Source organism: Bacillus rossius, chromosome 2 (genome assembly GCF_032445375.1).
Source record: "Bacillus rossius redtenbacheri isolate Brsri chromosome 2, Brsri_v3, whole genome shotgun sequence".
Lineage (NCBI taxonomy): Eukaryota > Metazoa > Arthropoda > Insecta > Phasmatodea > Bacillidae > Bacillus > Bacillus rossius.
The window spans coordinates 10,043,681-10,063,693 of record NC_086331.1 but is presented as its reverse complement, the minus strand read 5'-3'; the positions used below and the strand labels follow the sequence as shown (position 1 = coordinate 10,063,693).

The following is a 20,013-nucleotide window of genomic DNA, read 5'->3' as shown; positions in this document are numbered from 1 at the left end:
TGCAAGCTTTGAATATCATTTATGAGTGCTTCGTGAGGCTGCCTGGGAAACAGCAGTAATGCTGTTGAGTGCTGTCACACAGAAGGTGCTTCGTGTAATTTTAAAATGCTTCATGAGTTTATAATGTTCTTTGCACATTTTGCATCTGCGTGTAGTTCACCGATGTAAAACCTTTAACAAAGTGTTGGGTAGAAGCAGTTCTATGGTGACGGGGGCTCAGAGTGTCACAGCGTGTCCGTCATTTGTCAGTTGCTGCTGGGTTAGTTGACCCAGTTTATGGGTAAATAAATTATAGTGAGTTTTGCTCTCATCCAAGTATTCCAGCCATCAACTGTAAGTACTATTTTTAATTTATTAACTGTGCTGGTGCAAAGGGAAGCGGAAAAATGTTGTTTGCATAATTTGTAACTGTTCTGCAACTCAGATCCACACAATTTCTCAGAAAATAGATTTCGCTGCATTTGTCGTCATGTGCTTCAAAAATATAGCAGTAATTTAAATTATTTCCTGCTGCATTACATATTCAAGTTTTTCAGTACAATTAGAAGTTTAAGAATTTTATGATGTTTTGTGATCTAGTAATGACAGTTGGAGAAGGCAGAATAGTTCCTTTTTCTGCAGGATAATTTGATAAGCAAGTCAAAACGTCTGTATCTACAAGACTTGTCCACAGTGATGCTAGTTAATTTATAAAATTCCTAAATTGTAATTTTAGCATGCTTCATAGAGGTTCTAGTAGGAAAAAAAAAAAAGAAATTGTGATGACTATTTTCCTGGTATTGAGATTTGGTATGAAATACCTAGGTTGTTTGAAGGGCTTAAATATTTCTTGTTAAATTGTTTGCCCAGAAATTATTCAGGACTTATCTTTGAGAAAAGACAATTTTAACATTGTAAATATTTTACTAGGATTTATTTTCTAAGTGTGAATATTTATTTGTAGAGCTATGTGCTAGTAGTATTGGATAGTTTTAGTCAGTTGTTACTGTTTAACTGGCAAAGTAAAATTTGTGTAGGTTTTCCAATCTTGTTAGTTGTTGAATAATCATAATTTATGATTGAAATTATGATAAAGTCATTCTATCAACTTGATAGATGACGTTGGTTCACAGTGGTTGAAAATTTGTGGCATAATGCAAGCCTAGTGATTATATGTTAAAGTAACAATGCTTGAATATATATTTATGTTGATTGTAAAATCACCCAGTTAAAATATTTTAAATCATTTGCCACTAACCTGGAGGTATGATAGCACCTTTCTGTAAATTTGTAGAAGCATTTACTGTTGAACTATTGACTGATTAATAATGTTGGTATCTAAACAAAATTCAATAATCAACCATTCTGAAAATGCTAAGCAACTACTGGCAAGTTTATGGCATACTGGTTGGCTAGTACATCATTGTTAAGCCTAATGGTTTTGAATGACTTTATAGAGTTGCTTAAGGTGCTATATACATTGTGATCTATTATTATTTATTAATATATTACCAGTTTATACAATCAGTCTACATCTATGTGGTAATTATTGATGTTTTTTCAGGAGCATGGATCGAGATGACACAGACCTGAGGTCGTAGAATAACAGGTTTAACGGGAGGCTGTTGCTTGAGTTACTGCTATCAAGTGATTATGTACCTAGAGGCAGAGGACAGACTGTACTACTTGTTTATATGCCTGTAACATTCCCATGTATTATTGTCGTGAGTTTAACAAGTTTATCTGAAACTAAATGATCTTTGTCACAATCTTTGTTATGATTCAGTGTCATAAAGCTCCTAGCTTACTTCACTTTCACTTACTCTTGTTGCTTAGTCTTTACTTAACACATAACCACTGTCTTCTAGTTAGTGCTCCCAGTGAGTTTGACTACAAGTTCCTTATTACTACTCAGGAGGTAGTTACACTTTGATAAAAAAGCATTGGCTTGAAATCATGTGTCAAAACTTTTAAAAAAAATTTAAAATTGTATTTTTTAGTTTTAAAATACATTTTTCATTTATTATAAACTAATAAAGGAATGAATTGGAGCTTTTAATGTAAAATTGATTTTACAAAAAAATATATTATTGGTGTTTGTGGTAAGTGCACAAAGTTAGTTTTACAATCGTGACAAATACATAATGTGCTGTGCACAACTATTACAAAGACTGACTAACACTATGGCAAAGTGGACAACTCTTCCAAACTGACATATCCATCTCACCGGCGTAGTGTTTACACACATTACACATCCAAACTGATGACATGTCCATTAGTGGTCGACCGGTTACAAGGCAGATTGGGAAGTGAACACCACAGTTGGGGCACACACTACACCTGGAACAGACCATAAACTGTGATAGTTGCTGATACCAAAAACAACACAAACAGCTGACGTAGGAGGACAATACAAGTAAAGAACATACCAATCAGGAATCATGGTTTCACATGACGCACACTCGGAACGAGAGCTGCATGATTCAGAATCCACAGGTGAATGTTTTGTGAATATGTCCATTGCTAAAGCTTCATACTCCCGTCGTCTAGCTTCAGGAATCTGGGGGGAAAAAAAGCACGGAGAATTTTGTACAGTTTGTCCGTGATTTTTTACAACTCATATATTTCAGCTGATAAGCACAGAACATTACTGGTATCAGTATTCAAATTTATGGATCATGTTGCATAATAGCATGACTTTACCTACAAACAATAATGAGATTCTCTCTACATAAGTTACCGTACATAACTCGTACACATGCAGTTTATTTTTGATCATTCTAACTATGCTTCATGTACCAGCTTTACAATAAACTAATTAAATAAAATACGCTGGCACATTTGATCAATTTATACATGCAAACATGCATACTTTCTCGCTCCCTCTCTATCAAGAACACTGAATCTTCACACTTTTCTGAAACCTCTACTAAAGCAATACTTTTAAGCTAATCACTGTATTCTTATGTCAAATATAAAGACTGTCATGTAGCTTTCAAGTGACAACTCTTAACATATCAACCTTATTTTATTTCGAAAGATAATATATTGAACTAGCTGCCCGACCCTGCTTCGCTCAGCTAAACTAATGGAAAAAAATTAAGCCACATCTCCCATTTACAGGATTGGTAAATAAAAAAAAATTCAGTGAAAATTTATTACAATGCTGTATAATGTACCGGAGAGAAAATGAATAGCACCGATGGTTTCCCGACTCGTGCACGCAACGTACAACTGATGTACCCGTACTTCGCTACGGCAGTCTACAGGCAGATCACTCTTGCGCCGCTCATTATACATGCCCCTCCTTGTGGGTACGCCACTGCCGCGCGATGCCCGTTGCCATGGAGATGCAGAAGGCATGAACAATGCAAAATCCTGTTCTCATGCAGACAAAGTACCCACTGTTGCCTGGTTTTAACCACCCATGGGATCTAATTTTCAGAAAATGTCATCCTGCGTAACATAAGGAACATTACTGTGAAGTTTCAATTCTGTAAAATATATGTACTTGAAAAAAAGGGCAATAAAAAAACAAATTAAACACAGAGAGAGGAAAAAAACAATAGTTCAGATTTGCGATTTAAAGTGATAAAAAGTATTTAAATACTAATTGAACTCTTATGAGGGTACTGATTGCTTCGTTGTTAATATCACACGGGTGTTTTTTACTTGTATGGGAAAATTAAGAATGATAAGGCATCTAGTGTGTGGCAACAATGTTAATAGGCAATAGGAAATAAACTTCTAGCGCCTGCGGCATTGTCAACACACACTTCGTACGTGTACTGTATGTTGTATCTAACCCCCTCCAACACATTTGATTCTAAATTGGACTTTTAGTAAGGATCCATAATGTTATTGATAATATAATATAGCCTATAGCCTTCCTTGATAAATGTACTATCCAACACTGAAAGAATTTTTCAAATCGGACCAGTGGTTCCTGAAATTAGCACGTTCAAACAAACAAACAAACAAACTCTTCAGCTTTATAATATTAATAAGTATAGATATTGTGCTTATGCTTAACCCTATTTAATGGTTAATAGTACTATTATGACCCTGAAAATATAATTTATAAGCATTGTGGCAATGTTATTATTAATTCAATGAATTATTTGAAATTCAGAAAGTATTTAGTTTTGTTTGGTATTCATGTAAATACTGTATGGTTGTGGAACTGCTATTTCCTAACTTTGACATTTACTTTAATGAGGTTCCCTCCCATTGTACAGCTGTAAAAGTTTCATACTTCTGGCACAAGAAGCACTAGAAGTTATGCGAATGTGTGGGCACACCTTCACTAAACAAACCTACCGCAAGTACAGACATGTTTGTATTTCAAGCAGCTTACAGCCCATTATCCTGACGTGGCCAAGGGGTTCCTCTGCGCGATTGCATGTTTAATTAATGGGCGCCACCATGCATAGGGGCATGGACCCAGGAGAGAATCTCGAGGTGTGACTCGTGTCCCCCTGAAACTGCCCAGATTACCTGGACTCTGCCCGCTCTCAGCATCAGGCACGCTAAAGTGAGAAACACAACGAGCTCTTAGGGCATCCCACACACCGTCATTCAGTAGGCGTTTCACACGTAAGTAGCCACAGACGAAAAAACTAAGTTCGATGCACAAGATTTATTACGTGCCACGGCGCCACATACTTTTTGTACAACAGGTGCAATTAAACAAATAAAGCAGATCAAACACCTAATGGCACGGCTGGTTTAAGTGAGGCCAGTGCCACCTCGTGAACTAGTTTGCGGTAATGTCTGAATTCCGCTACGCTAAACTCCGAGAAAGATGAATAGGATTTAAAATAAATAAAGCGACAGAAAGAACATATCAGTGGAAAAGCAAGTTGGAGTCCGCGGAGTGTTGAGACATCTCACCTCGGGCAGCGGTGATGAGCGACTGGGGAGAGACACGGCCACCGAGGTGGTTCGTCAGCACCCTTGCACCAAAACTGCGAGTACCGTGAACCATTCCAGTTCGTGCCGTTTATGTATTTATGCTTAATCAATCATTACATTTAAATTTATAGCATAAACATCTCCGCCACAAAAAAACGTATAACAAATTTACGTATCAAAAGTTACAAACAAAAATATTGCAATGTGATGGCCTTCAGCAAGTCCGGGTCCATTGTCAATATTTAATCCCATTACAATTACTCTTACGTTGTATACGGAGCCCTGAAAAATATGCACACTATGAGGAAAGCAAAAGAATAGGTTTACAATAACAAATGACTATTTACGGGGACAGAGCACTGACTATACCCGCGCCCTCTTGCGGTAGTCCGTGGCACACGCACGTTGCCGGCGGGAGATAGGAGGAGGGCGGTGACATGTCGGGCTTTATGGGGCACAGCCCCGGACGATGACAATCAACAAGTTGTAAATACAGTGTTTTTCTACGGTTTGATTCAAAAGATGTGTTTTCACTGAATTTTATTGTTTTAAATTTGGGTTTCTCTGCTTTTCATCCTTTTTGGAGCCTTAATGTTGTTCAAGTGTCTAAAACATTTTCTTTACTACGACTGTAGCCTAGTATTATTTTACATGATGTGACATCATAAAGAATTGAAAATAGAACAGAGCAAAGGAAAAAAATAACTATTTTCTATAACTATACAGATCCCCATTTACATGCATATTTTGGATTTTTTAATAAATTTTTAAATTGATGTATTTTTCAAAGACTTGCAGGAGGATTGTGGCCAGAAATACCTAAAGAAAAGATAAAATATAAAGAAAACTTAAGTTGATCACGAAAGCAATCTACTATTTTACATGTAATTTTTATCACTAAAATATTCACTTAACGGTTTTGACAAGGGATTGACACATTACTGTTGTACTTACAGGCTACATACAGTAACAATATGCCTATGTGATGTTAACAACCACAAAGCAACTGTATCAATAATATCATCCTTCAATTGTACTGATTACTCGAGGCTACCATAAATGGTACTTTATTATAGCCAATGCACCTGTAAACAAATTAATTTCTTTCTCATTTGATTGCTTTTAGTTTCTAGTACCAGTAATAAGAATTATATTAAGTACTGTTCATCATATAGGAGAAATTAAATTTTAAATATGTATAAGTAAAACAATGCAAACTTACCAGTAACAATACAAAAATTACGTAGCTTTCTATTAAGTGTTTTTTTTTCTAGTCTAATTATTTCATTAATACATTAAACAAATGTTAAACAAATGTTTATATTATGAGAAAGTTACAGAGAAATGTTAGGTTTACTAATTTCATTTTTGGAAGTCGAAAGTTATGTGCTATTTTTTATTTGTGAGAGAGTTCAAAATCTTCCTGTATTTTTAAGATCAATTTATCTTTCTCAATAAGTCAAACTATAATCATAGGCATCAGAGTTGCTGCATAGTAAACTACAATGAAATACACTAGCTTTTAACTATCAACACTGCACTGAAAATAACTGTGTCCTCTACATGCACTCTAGCCAACTATGCTGTGTTAGAGCCTATAAATGCATTAATACTAGATAAGCTTAGCATAATATAGAATTATGGAAGAAATATGTTTGAGATATTCACATGGCATCAAGACTGAAATATTTTTTTAAAATTTTTTAATAGAAGTTTTAAAGTCTTTACAATTTTCTTAAAGCATTTGTTGCAAAATATTTTCCCAATACCTAGTGTACCTACTATTTTGATAACAACTATAGTAACACAAAAATATATAATAACTTAAAATAATGAAAATAGTTTGGACACACAAATGCCCTTGAGTAACTTTTCACTTGCAGCAGGACCTACTAGAGAAATCACCTAGTAGCTTATAATTAGAGGTGGGACGATACCACACTTACGATACTCGATTCTGTATTGTTTTTTCAGTTCGATACTTTCGATACTTTCGATACTCCAAGGAAAAATATTTTCCCATTAAGTAACAATTGTTACAAATAACATAAATTAGTTTTAAACTATATAAATTCAATCTAGCATACCAGCACGTCAGATTAAACTTAAATACATAATGTGTAAATAATTGCATTATATTAATGAAAGATATGAATTCATCATTATATATACATATAATAAAACCACCAGAAATGTAAAATCAGTCCATAATCAAGTAAAGCTGACATGAGCAACAGTGGCCTTACAAAATGTTATGAAGTCCTTTCTTGGAGGGGGGGGAAAAGTCACCAAGACTAAATTAGAAATAAAAAAAATTAGGCTATTGTAAAAAGAAAATCAGAAATTTTTGCTTGTTTGTTTCATTTTACAAACAACTTTATGCAACAGAACAATTTTCAATAAAATTTTAACTTGAGAAACGTAAAATACAAAACAATCCGATCGTAAGAAAACAATAACAAACGGGTATATTCAGTTCAAAGATTAATGAATGCACAGAATGAGATCCATGTCTTGGTAAAGCGCGTGCACCATTTTCATAATCATTGCTAGTTTGCGCCACTAGTCTTGCTTGGTGCTGGCCATAGATGCTACTAGCGAAGTGCACAGTCTTCCTGTTACTATCCATATCTATGGTACAATAAAGTTATTTTCTTACGTTTGCAAAGGTAAACAATGAACGTTTTCAAAATAAAAGCATTAAAACGTAGTTTATCACGAGGAATATAACGAAAAAAATTATGAATTTTAGGGCTTTTTCGCTTCGTAAAAACGTATGAAACGGGAAATTAAGGATTTTATAACTGTATGTTCCGGGAAAGTAAACCCTTGTAAATATAGTACTTTCTGCGGGACCAAAATTAATCGGCGTATGACACGGGAAAATGTATGAAACGGGAATGTATCATCGAGGTTCTACTGTAGTTGTAATTGTACAATGGCGACTCAAAACTTAATTCAATACAAATGAACAAGCATTTTGGTATTGAAAAAATGTATCGAACTTACAGTTTCGATACTCGATACTTTGCGATACCGTCAAGTATCGAAGGTATCGAGGTATCGAAGTATCGAAAATCCCATCACTACTTATAATCTTACTTAGCATAACCTTGAAGCAAAAGTATGCTTTTGAGACTAAGATAACTGAGATAAACAATGTGAAATTGATAGTATTCATAAATTCTCTTCTGTTATAAAATTAAAAATTCTCCTTTAATTCAAGTCTGCTTTTTTGTCACCTTACAGAATTACATGGTGGACAACAAAGCATGAAAACAAGTATTCACACCCGATTCTAGCTTACAGATGGTGGAGCTAACTTTAGAGAAGAAATATGCATTTCTGTAATATATGTACATTAATACCTAAACAAGTAACTATTTAATTTATAACAGTCTGGAGTTAATTCTGTATATTCCATTGTGGAAATGGAGTTAATGTTTATAAACTAAAATAATTAGTAGAGTAGAAAAATCTGTAAAACAAATGTTTATTAACTACAGGACGTACATTCAACATCTCCAGCTTGATGAAGGCTTTCGAACATGTTCCAAATGCTCTGTTGGCACAACTTGCAAGAGCAAGGATTGTGTAAATGTCTTCTGGATCTAAAATGTCATCGTATTCCCGGAGATGTAAAGCTGTTTTCATGGCTGCATCTACAAATCCTTGTTCAAAAAAATAAAAACATTCATCAATACATAAAACCCTGGAAAAATCTTTTATGTAATAGTTTGTTTAGAATAAAAAATACCACATAAAGACTGTTTACAATAACATTTAAACAGAGACAGCTATTTTTTTAATGGCTCAGAGTTTACATTTGAGTAAACAGACACTGGAATATGACATTACATAATACAGCAGAATTCTGGTTGTAATTGTTGTTGGCAAACAAGACTGAGATCTCAATCATAGCTTATCTGCAGTGCATTACAAAGCAAACCAATAAAGAAGCCAAAATTAGCTATATATTCTCAACAAAACTATGCATCTGTAAAGTATAACGTAGAGAGCAGAAATAAATATTTTTCACACTTGTTTGGCAACAGAGAGTTTACAGTTTCATGATTTTTTAAATTTGTTTCTCTTGTTATTTATTGAAAAAAAAATTAAACAAGTCAGGTTGGCTTAGATAAAGATGACCCTACATAATTATAATACAAATTCCCTTACATGAGAACTGCAGCAGGAGAAAATATTCTGAATATTGAGGTTAGTTTTAGTACATAACAACATTTACAAAATTTTCTGAATTTTATTGTTTACCTAAACAGTTGTTTAATAAGCACCAATTACATTTTTCAAGAAGATTCTTCACACATATCCAAATGTTATTCTTCATTCAAATCAAGAAACAACTGTCAAGTGGGACCGAAAAAGAAATAATCTTCATTAAAATGATTATTATTTTCAAACTGGGTATGAGCAGGTCACTAGACTGTTACTACTCAGCTTCTTTTTTGTGGGACCTACCATGTTTTATTGCATGTTCGTCACACATTTTATACTAAAATCAAGTCTGAAAAGTAGGGGTGCGACGTTTAAGCGAAAAAAAAAAAATTTGTTTGGCAAAGTTATTCATAAACATAAAACACATTCATGGAAAGTATGTTTGTTTAAAAGTGGGGCATACAAGAGCACGCCGAACAATTTAAATTCATAAGTCATGCAACAAAAACCTTTCTTCAACTTTAAATAGAAAAACAAAATGTGAATGCGAGCGTGAACTAACACATAACTATCGTCGTAGTACACACTTACCACAAAAGAGTGCGGGCCATCAAATGTAGTTAACTCGGCACTCTACAGAGACCAAGCGTTGCATGAATCTGCAAGATATCAATATTCGACTACGTGTGCGCGCTCTATACGGGAAGCAACATAACCAAACATGAATGATGCCAACTAGCGCTGGCGACATTTTTATAAGCGGTACACCGCGGCGACGCAGACGAACAGATAAAGGTTATAACGTTTAAAAACTTCTTTAAAAGAAGATTTACCCATCATACAACTTCGTATTTCCGTTAATTAAATAAGTAAAAGAGTTAATTTCCGAATAAATATTAGATTTCTACTTTAAAATACATCGTTTTATACGGAAAAGATACCTACACAAAGCGCTTGGAATCTAATTGAGGGACCATAAACGTCATGCGACGTTTACGCAAGAAGTTTTTTTATCCAAATTTTGACGCCCTAAAATATAGGTGCACGATTATGCGCGTGCGACGATTATGCGTTAAAAGAGGGTACGTCATTGTATCCTTAGCTGTTGGTTGCTTAGTAACATTTAAAATTACCACTTATGTAAGTTTATTATTTTATAATGTAATTAATACAAATTTTGGTAAACTTCCATGAACTTGTTCCAAGTTTACAAGCTTGCAATTTTACTCTCTGGGTTTGGAAATAAGTGGACACTCAATTTATGTTTTGAGGCATTTTAGATCATGCTTTAAATTCAGGTGGTCAGATGTAAAGGGATATAAGTGAATATAGCACAGTTTGGAGGCTATACGGCTTCTTTTCTCAAAAAATAATAAACATTTTGTTAAATAGTTTATGAAAACTGGCCACACGGCAGCAGAAATCTTAGAGTATACATGCATTTCTTTGGGACTAAACAATTTCCCTTTGCTAACAGTTTCATATTAATATTCAACTAAACATAAATCTATATTACTGTTTTGCATAGCCCATTGGATCTTGTATGCATATTAAAATGCATCTCAGTAAAAAAGAAAGGTGCTGCAGCATTAGCGAATGAGTTATAGAAATAACTGCACTACACTGCAAAATGATGCACATTTTTGCAATGTACTGTGATTATGAACTAATCACATTTTCTAGCCAAGGTCATTATTTGAAGAATTATGAGACTTGTACGCAATTACAGTGTTCATCGAGTTGCTTCGGTTGTGATGATGTTTTTTCGTATAAAGACATAACATCTACCTGTACAAAAATGGTAACAAGTTAAAATTACTTTTACAATGGATTTATCAGAAAACAACCAACAAACATTTAATTGCGTGTGTGAGACACAAAGCAATAATACAATTAAAAAAGTTATTTATTTATCTTTCTACACATGGACAAACTAGAATATTCTGCCAATTATAAAAAAATACCATAATTTTGATAGGTATAAATTATTTACACTGTAACGCCCCTCGTGCCCTAAAATTATATCATTTTAATTTACTAATAAAAAAACCTTGGAAACTGCTGGGCAAAATATTAAGAAAAAAAAAGTTATTTACCAGAAGGGGCACGAGGTGGTGAACAAGACAAATTTCATACTCACTGCACACAAGCAACTTGGGAGTTAGTGGATCGTTAAATAGAATAAGGTATATTATAAATAAATACACTACATAAGTAGCTTGGTCTATAGGTTTCCCTGGTTTATTACAAAGAAGTTTTGTTTTCGCATTGTTTCGATATGACAATAAAGATCTCAGTAAGTAACAAAACTAAGTGCCGGCCCGAAATTATTTAAAACAATTTGTATTATATCAATTAAACATTGTCACAGAACAAAAATTGAAATATTCCACCCTCTTAGCTTCTTTCGATGATTGCATAAATAACAGTCTCATGAATTTTACATATTCTCATTTATTAAGTTCTTAAGGCACTGTTCGCTGGTATGTATTTAATTAATTTAGTTCATTATATGCAAGTGGATAATATATTGCTCATAACACCCGGGTGTTCAAAGGATGACGTCGGGCCGGGAGGAAAGCTCTTCTTAGGGGGAAAAGCAGCTGGAGGTCCTGCACAACATGATGGGTGTAATTTCGGCACCCAACTGTTGGACCCTGTCAAACAGGGTGTAGCTCCATGGCTCAGGAGATGTCTCGCGCCGACATCCAAATGGCGCGGACCGAGAATACCACGGATGACACGAAAGAAACCATGATTTAGGAAGATACAGAAATTAATAAAATGTAAACTAAAACATTATTCGTTGCCTAAATACAATGCCTAACCGGCTACTGCTACATTAGATTCTGGGATCACATCCCTAAACACAGCTGACTATATCTTGATTCGAACGTACGTCGTTGCCGAAAAGCCTCTTAGAGCAGAGGACGCCGAGAAGACGTGGTAAGTAGCCGAGGTCAGAGTACTAAGTGCGGCGATGGCGGACAAGTTCCTAATTAAAATGGGCGTTAGGCCCTAAGGGAAAAGGAGGGGGAAGATTCGGCTTTGGACCGAACATATCCGGTGCCCGACGTGGTCGTAGCCACGACTTCAGTTTTTTTTTGCGCCAGAGGGCGACTGCTGCGATCTCTAGGTGCAGGTACAGAAAGCAACATACAATCGACTATTACAGGCCGCGAGGAGGAAGCATAGGGCCTTATGGCGTAGCGTGTGGTGCACTCTGGTGGCCTAAAGGGGACATAAAGGGGGGAGTTAGCAAGCTCGCCCACAGGTGTCACGGGCGTCAGCTCCACGAGCTGGCGCCAAGAGAAGACGTTACAGTTTCTGCCGCTAGATGTCGTGGGGGGGCTCTTTAGGGCAAGGGAGAATGTCCTTGGAGTAGGCCACCGCCTTGGCGGGGTTCACCACAGGTCAATGGTCCTAGGTTAATTTCTCAGAACTTAGGGGGGGGGGGGAAGGGGAGGGTAGTCAGAAAAGCGCAACGACACTGGGAACGAGCGTCTACGGGAGACTCGTTCGTGCCGAGATTCGCTTCTCTCAGCGGGTCTCTGAGAAGTAGAGCTTGCAGGCCAGAAGTTGCTCTATGCGATTTTAGTCATGCAGGGAATTAATATTACAAACCCGGGACGTGACTGCAGGCGAGAGAAATGTCATCCAGTCTGCTAACGTCCACATTAGACTAGCAAAATATCAGATAGGTCCCTGAGAAAGGTGCTTCGGTCCACTGGCACAAAGTTTAACTACGTGGCGTACACCAGGCTAACAAAGAGTAAATCACCCCTTTAGTAACCAGATTATAATAAAAATAAAATTTCAAAAAATAATTTAAAATTATAATAACAAATTTAAAAAACGTGCCGAAATGCCTAATTTCCGGCACAACACACTTAAAAGCACCTTAAAAATATTTACTAAAATTATTAAAAAATGTTTGTAGCTACAACTTAATTTGGGGAGCTTAAACAAAATATTAAACTGTTTGTTACACGAAAAGGTCTTATAAAAAGTTTATTAAAAGGTTATGCCGGCATAATCAACTTAAAAAAAAGTCCATCACAACTCATTATATATTTTGTATGCAAAAACATCTTAAACTTCACAGTTATCAGTGATTTCGAAACGGGCCATGTGCATACATTTCTCTTTAAAACACACTAACAGTCTTGTTTGGGTTCGAATGGTTTGCAAGTCAGCACACAGGAAGACAAGGCCCCACTTACTTGTAACTGCGAAGTCCAGTTTGGAACAGCATTTGCGTGAGCGAGGTAACTCACGCTGCAAGTTGCAGTAGGTAAAAAGGACGTAAAGGAGCAGGTTTCACTGTCAGCTGCCTTGTAGCAGCCAAACATGGTTGTCTGCACGATTCCGCTGACAAATATCCACTTTAAATTTCAACACGAAAATCTTGCTCGCGCAACTCATAAAGTACAGGAACATCACTTGGCTAAACATTCTGCTATCAAGTTCATTACAGGCGGGACACGTATCCTCGTAGACAGAATCACCTTTATTAAAGTTCCATTCACGGCATCGCGCAAAACACGCCTTCGAAAACCATGTCGCGTGGCTCACGTGACCTGTAGCAACTGCCGGCCTCGGACAGACTGCCTCGTGTCAACACCCACACACACCGGCCGCGCCTTACGCCACTAGTTGCGTGCGCTTGTGCCAAAACGTCACACACACTTTCTAGATTTTATATTCGCACACATAAATATAAATAATATATGCTTATAAAGTGTCTACGCTCCCCAAAAAAATTTTTTAAATAACATGACCATTTAAAAGTTAGATAAAAATTTAACTATGGACTTAAACTAACATAAAGCGTCTGTTTCTGAGCTCCAGCTTATTCCTGTCTTTTCAAAGCCATTAAGAACCAAATTTACCAAAAGTAAATTAAATTAAATTGTTAACAAATAAAATGAATAAATAAAATTATAAATATAATTGAATAAAACTGATATTACTAAAATAATCAGAAAATAAGTACAATTAAAAAACAGTGGCAGGCCCATGGCACAACAGTAATGACAATTCAAGAAATGCCATTTAATCACTACATATTCTGTATTGTTGAAGGGGTGCTGCCATACTGAGATGATATAGTCTGTCCACGCTGATTTATTCCCTTTCATTTGTTTTACAATTTTTATCACAGCCAGTGACTGCAGTAAAAAAGAGAATGGTGTGTGCTATTTCTTCTATTTGAACATAACTACTTTTGAAACTCTATAGTTTTTCATCAGTTTAGTTAATAGTTAAAAATAATAAGTGAACTCTGTTTAGCTCGTTTGATTGCGCAATGAATACCACAAGAATATCGCTATCAGTGACACAAGTTAGTCAGCTTCAGTAGCCTTATTAAGGAAAGACGACCATATATACATCAGCATCTGCATTTGCATTAAAAATAATCATTTCAAGATATTATTACAGTTTGTCAGAAAATCATACAATGACAGTAACTATATAGAGCCTAAAATAATGTTTAAAACACTATATTGCTATAGTCAAAATATTTAATAGGTATTTCTTAAGAGGAAATAACAATCAAATAACATTAATATTTAAAAATTCTGATTTAAATTAACATGTTATATCTATACACTAGCTGCCCGACCCGGCTTCGCACGGCTATTCTAATGGAAAAAAATTAAGCCACATCTCCCATTTAAAGTAATGGTAAATAAAAAAAATTCAGTGAAAATTTATTCAATGCTGTATAATCTACCAGAGAGAAAATGAATAGCACCGATGGTTTCCCGACTCGTGCACGCAACGTACAACTGATGTATCCGTACTTCGCTATGGCAGTCTACAGGCAGATCACTCTTGCGCCGCTCATTATACATGCCCCTCCTTGTGGGTACGCCACTGCCGCGCGATGCCCGTTGCCATGGAGACGCAGAAGGCATGAAGAATGCAAAATCCTGTTCTCATGCAGACAAAGTACCCACTGTTGCCTGGTTTTAACCAGACCAGACCAGACCATATCGATTTCATGATGGCGGCAGTGGTGCAGAACAGCAAAAGAGTTAGTGAGAAATATTTAAAAAATACTTTATATAATGATAAATGTGGTAAATGTAATAGATTTGTGAAAAATGGTATTCTTTGTGACATCTGTGATGCATGGTTTCATTTCACAAAATGTTGTAATGTAAGTGAAGGTGAACAAATAGCCACTGAATGGTCTTGTACTAGCTGCAAATCGGATGATGGTGGACTCTTAAACCAACTAAGTGATCTTATCGTTAATTATGAAGAGTGCCTAAAAAAACAAATGGATAAAATCAAGACTTTAGAAGAAATCATCAGAATGCTACAAAATGACTTACGTGAGCAACAAGAATTAAAAAATTAAAAAACACTAACACAAAGCTACTTAATGTCACCTCAGTGGAAAAAAGTCGGTAAAAATCAAGAAACAAACAAGGGACGAAAGGAACAAATATCAAGCCCGCCAGTAAGCATCCAAAATAGATTTCTACCAATACAAAATGAACAAGAAAATCAGAAGAGGAACGTGTCAGATGAGATTGTATTATTTCAGTCTCAGCAGAGAAGCTACAAACAACAAAAAACCTTGAAAACAGAAAGGCCTAATTTGAAAAAAAATAACAGAATTTCTGAGCTGAAAGTAAAAAAGCCGCTAAACAGAGTGGTAGTTCTAGGTGACAGCCATGCTAAAGGAATAGCTCCATTAATAAAAAGTAACCTAGATGTTGAAGTTATAGGATTCATAAAACCTGGAGCACCACAACACAAAGTGCTGCGTAGTGTAAAGGAAAATCTCTCAAGTTTTGAAAACTATGAGACTGTTGTAATCATCGGTGGTGCAAACGACGTAGCCAGAAATGAGGGAGACAAAGCTGTGCAGTGCCTTGAAGATAACCCAGAAAAATTGAAGAAAAAATCAGTAATCGTTGTGAACATCCCTAACAGGTATGATCTATCTGTCACTTCTTGTGTCAACAATGCAATTAAAGTCATAAACAAACAATATGAACAACTAAGTATGAATTTTTCAAATGTGCAACTTGTTGATGTTGGCAGTCTAAATAGAGAACTGCATACTGTACATGGCATGCATTGTAATAGTAAAGGTAAAGCATTTATTGCTAAAAAAATTTGTGAATTATTAGGTAATAACATTGATCAAAGCAGAAGTAAAGTAGCAAAACCCACTTTCTTAGACAAATGGCTGGTCAGGAAGGGAAATGATATTGTACATATGGAAGTATCCAAATGTGAGAAGGCTGTGAGTAAAGAGACAGTGCTTGATAAATGGGTTATAAGGAAAAAGGTGAATGTAAATGAAAGAAATTTTTTATTGTAAACTCCAGCAAAGCCAATAGCTGTACTTCTAGAAGTAGATATCATGAAGTTATAAAGCCTACTCAAGATGTAAAACATATAACTCTAAAAGATAAAAAAAAAACATTTACAGTATTACATCAAAATATGCATAGCTTAAAAAATAAAAAAGTATTACTTGAAAATTTTATTGAAATAAACCATCCAGATATTATCTGCTTAACAGAGCACTGGTTGAAAAAAGATGAGATATTAAATTGTCAATAAATTTATAAACTATGCGCTAGCTTCTCAATACTCTAGAAACACAGCTAGTGGTGGAGGTGTGTGTATATATGTGAAGAATAATTTAACTTTCAAAGAAATTAGTGTAGACAACATATGTCAAGAAAAAATTATTGAAGTATGCTGTGTTACAAAACCAAATTTAAACTTCTGTATAATTGTTGTGTATAGATCACCTATCAGTTCAAATGTAGGACAGTTTTTTAAGTCACTTGACAAGTTGTTAATGAAGACTAATAAGTTAAAAAACTATTTGATTTTATGTGGAGACTTTAATATAGACTTAAATGGAGGCACTAATTTAACTGAACAATTTAAAAATACTCTACATAAATTTAACTTACACTATACCATTAGAGACCCAACAAGAATAACTTGTACTAGTAAAAAAATACTTGATAATATCATAACAAATATAGATAAAAAATTATATTTTTCCTTCAATTCTGTAACTGCAATCTCAGACCATGATGCCCAAGTGATAAAGGTGGATAAACCAAAGCAAGGAGTTTATTATCACGTTTTAGCAAAAGTAGAACAGAAAAGAATATTTAGCAAGGAAAATATAACTCTCTTTAATTCACTATTAAATGATGAGACATGGTTTGATGTGTATACACAGTTTGATCCAAATATAGCTTGGAATAAATTCTCAAATATTTTCCTTTTTACTTTTTAATAATGTATTCCCTAAACAATTGGTAAGAGAGAACATAACAAAAACAAATAAATGGAAGACTAAAGGATTGCAAATCTCATACAATAAACTAAAGACTCTTCATAAGAAAAAAGATCTACAAACAGTGACTTATTAAAGTTATATACAAAGAAATATGAGAAAATTTACCATAAACTTATATTGGAAGCTAAAAAACAGTACAATAGTAAAAAGCTACTGTATTCCTCTAATAAAAATAAAGAAATGTGGAAATTAATTAATAAGGAAACTAAACAAAGATTAATACATAAAAATATAACTATAAATGTGGATGGCATGGAAATTCGTAATGGTAACCAAATAGCTAATGAATTTAATAATTTTTTTATTACCATACCAAATAAATTAATAAAAGGAGTGAAGACCCCTGATAATCAGCAAAAATTATGTGAAGAATTAAATCTAAAAATGAGGAATACAAATTCCTTATATTTCACCCCAATAACAGAAAAAGATATTTTAGAGACTATTGCAAAATTAAAAAACAAAAACTCTTATGGTCTTGACGAAATACCAACCTCACTACTAAAAAAGTGTTCTCATTTTATAAAACTTCCTTTGACATATATATTCAATCTGTGCTTAACTGAAGGTGTTTTCCCAGACAGACTTAAATGGACAAAAATAATTCCTGTATATAAAAAAGGTGCAATAACTGATATGAAAAATTACAGACCAATAGCACTTCTATCATCTTTTTCAAAAATATTTGAAAAAATAATCTCAAAATAACTTATATTATATCTAGATAAAAAATAACATTATATCTCAGAGTCAATTTGGGTTCCAAAAAGGGAAATCTACAGAACAAGCAGTTTACAAATTCATAGGAAATATTTTAAAAGCTATTGATAAGAAATACCATATTATGGGCATATTTGCAGATCTTTCCAAAGCATTTGACTGTGTGGACCACTATTTACTATTAAAAAAACTTGAGAGTTATGGCATAAAAGATAAACATTTAAAATTATTTCAATCATATCTACAAGATCGGAAACAAGTAACATTAATACGTCAATGTGATGATAAAGGTACATATACAAATGCTATATCAAAACCTATGACTATTTCAATAGGAGTACCGCAAGGCTCGATCTTAGGTCCCATATTATTTATAATTTTTATAAATGATCTTCCTACATCAGTAATAAATGGAGACGCTATCATGTTTGCAGATGACACAAATATATTAGCAATAGCAGAAAATAAAAAAAGAACTAATAACTAAAGTAAATTCTATACAAGAGGAAGCAAATAATTGGTTTATAAAAAATAAACTAGTACTAAATTTATCAAAATCCACTATATTACAATTTACACGAGTAAATAGTCTAGCCAGTAAACATGATTTTGCTACTGTAAATGGTAAACAAATTAACATGACTGACCATATTAAATTTTTAGGGCTACAGATAGATAAAAATTTAAATTGGCATATACATATAAATGCCATATACAAAAAATTGTGTTCAATGTGCTATGTTATACATACTATCTAAAAAATCTGCTCTTTAGAAGTTGTAATGGCATTATACTTTGCAAATGTACAGTCTATATTAACATATGGAATTATTTTTTGGGGAAACGCATCACTGTTAAAAAAAGTGTTTAAAATTCAAAAAAAGATAGTTAGAATAATAAATGGTAAGACACAAAGGACTCACTGCAAACCATTGTTTAAACAATTAAATATTATGACTTTTCCTTGCCTGTACATTTTTCATACTATACTTTACACAATGCGTAACTCCACAGTAATATCAAATAGTAATATACACAGTTATCAAACTAGAAATAGATGTGATTTACATTTAATCACACATAGAACAAAACTATTTTCACAAGGACCCTACTACAGTAGTATCAAACTAATTAATAAATTACCAACTGAAATTAAGGAAATTGTCCATTTAAATAGGTTTAAACAAGAACTAAAGAAATATTTGGTAAAAAAATCCTTTTATTCAGTTGAAGAATACCTTAGGGTATAAGCATATTAATATGTTGGTTTTTGTATTTCAGCAAGTATGGTGGTTAGGATGTATCAGCAACCTAAATAATATTGCCAAGACAAAGATTGTAGTATCCAGGAGTGTGGTTATGTTTTGTATTTAAGATTTGTGTTTGTCTATATGTTTTCATTTTTTGTTTGTATTTTGTATATTGACAACTCCCTTCTAGCATGTACTGGAGAAAAAAGGAGGCAACCAAATAAATAAAAAAAAAATAAATAAATAAATAAACACCCATGGGATCTAATTTTCGGAAAATGTCATCCTGCTTAACATAAGGAACATTACTGTGAAGTTTCAAGTCTGTAAAATATATATACTTGAAAAAAAAGGGCAATAAAAAACAAATTAAACACAGAGGGAGGGAAAAAAAAACAATAGTTTAGGTTTGTGATTTAAAGTGATAAAAAGTATTTAAATACTAATTGAACTCTTTTGAGGGTACTGATTGCTTCATTGTTAATATCACACGGGTGTTTTTTACTTGTATGGGAAAATTAAGAATAATAAGGCATCTAGTGCGTGGCAACAATGTTAATAGGCAATAGGAAATAAACTTCTAGCGCCTGCGGCATTGTCAACACACACTTCGTACGTGTACTG

General features: G+C 34.1%; 1 protein-coding gene across 5 annotated transcripts in view; it reads right to left on the bottom strand.

The window, feature by feature from the left end:
• Window positions 1–2,013: 2,013 nt before the first annotated feature.
• Window positions 2,014–20,013, bottom strand: part of LOC134529083 (WD repeat-containing protein 35) — a 136,092-nt gene continuing 118,092 nt past the window's right edge. For all 5 annotated transcript variants that reach the window (XM_063362791.1, XM_063362792.1, XM_063362793.1 and 2 more), the window contains 3 exons: window positions 8,407–8,564; window positions 2,409–2,539; window positions 2,014–2,319 (listed from right to left, as the gene is read on the bottom strand). In XM_063362791.1, coding sequence (XP_063218861.1) covers window positions 2,142–2,319; window positions 2,409–2,539; window positions 8,407–8,564 — 467 coding nt within the window. In that variant the 3' untranslated portion in view covers window positions 2,014–2,141. The remainder of the gene's footprint in view (window positions 2,320–2,408; window positions 2,540–8,406; window positions 8,565–20,013) is intronic.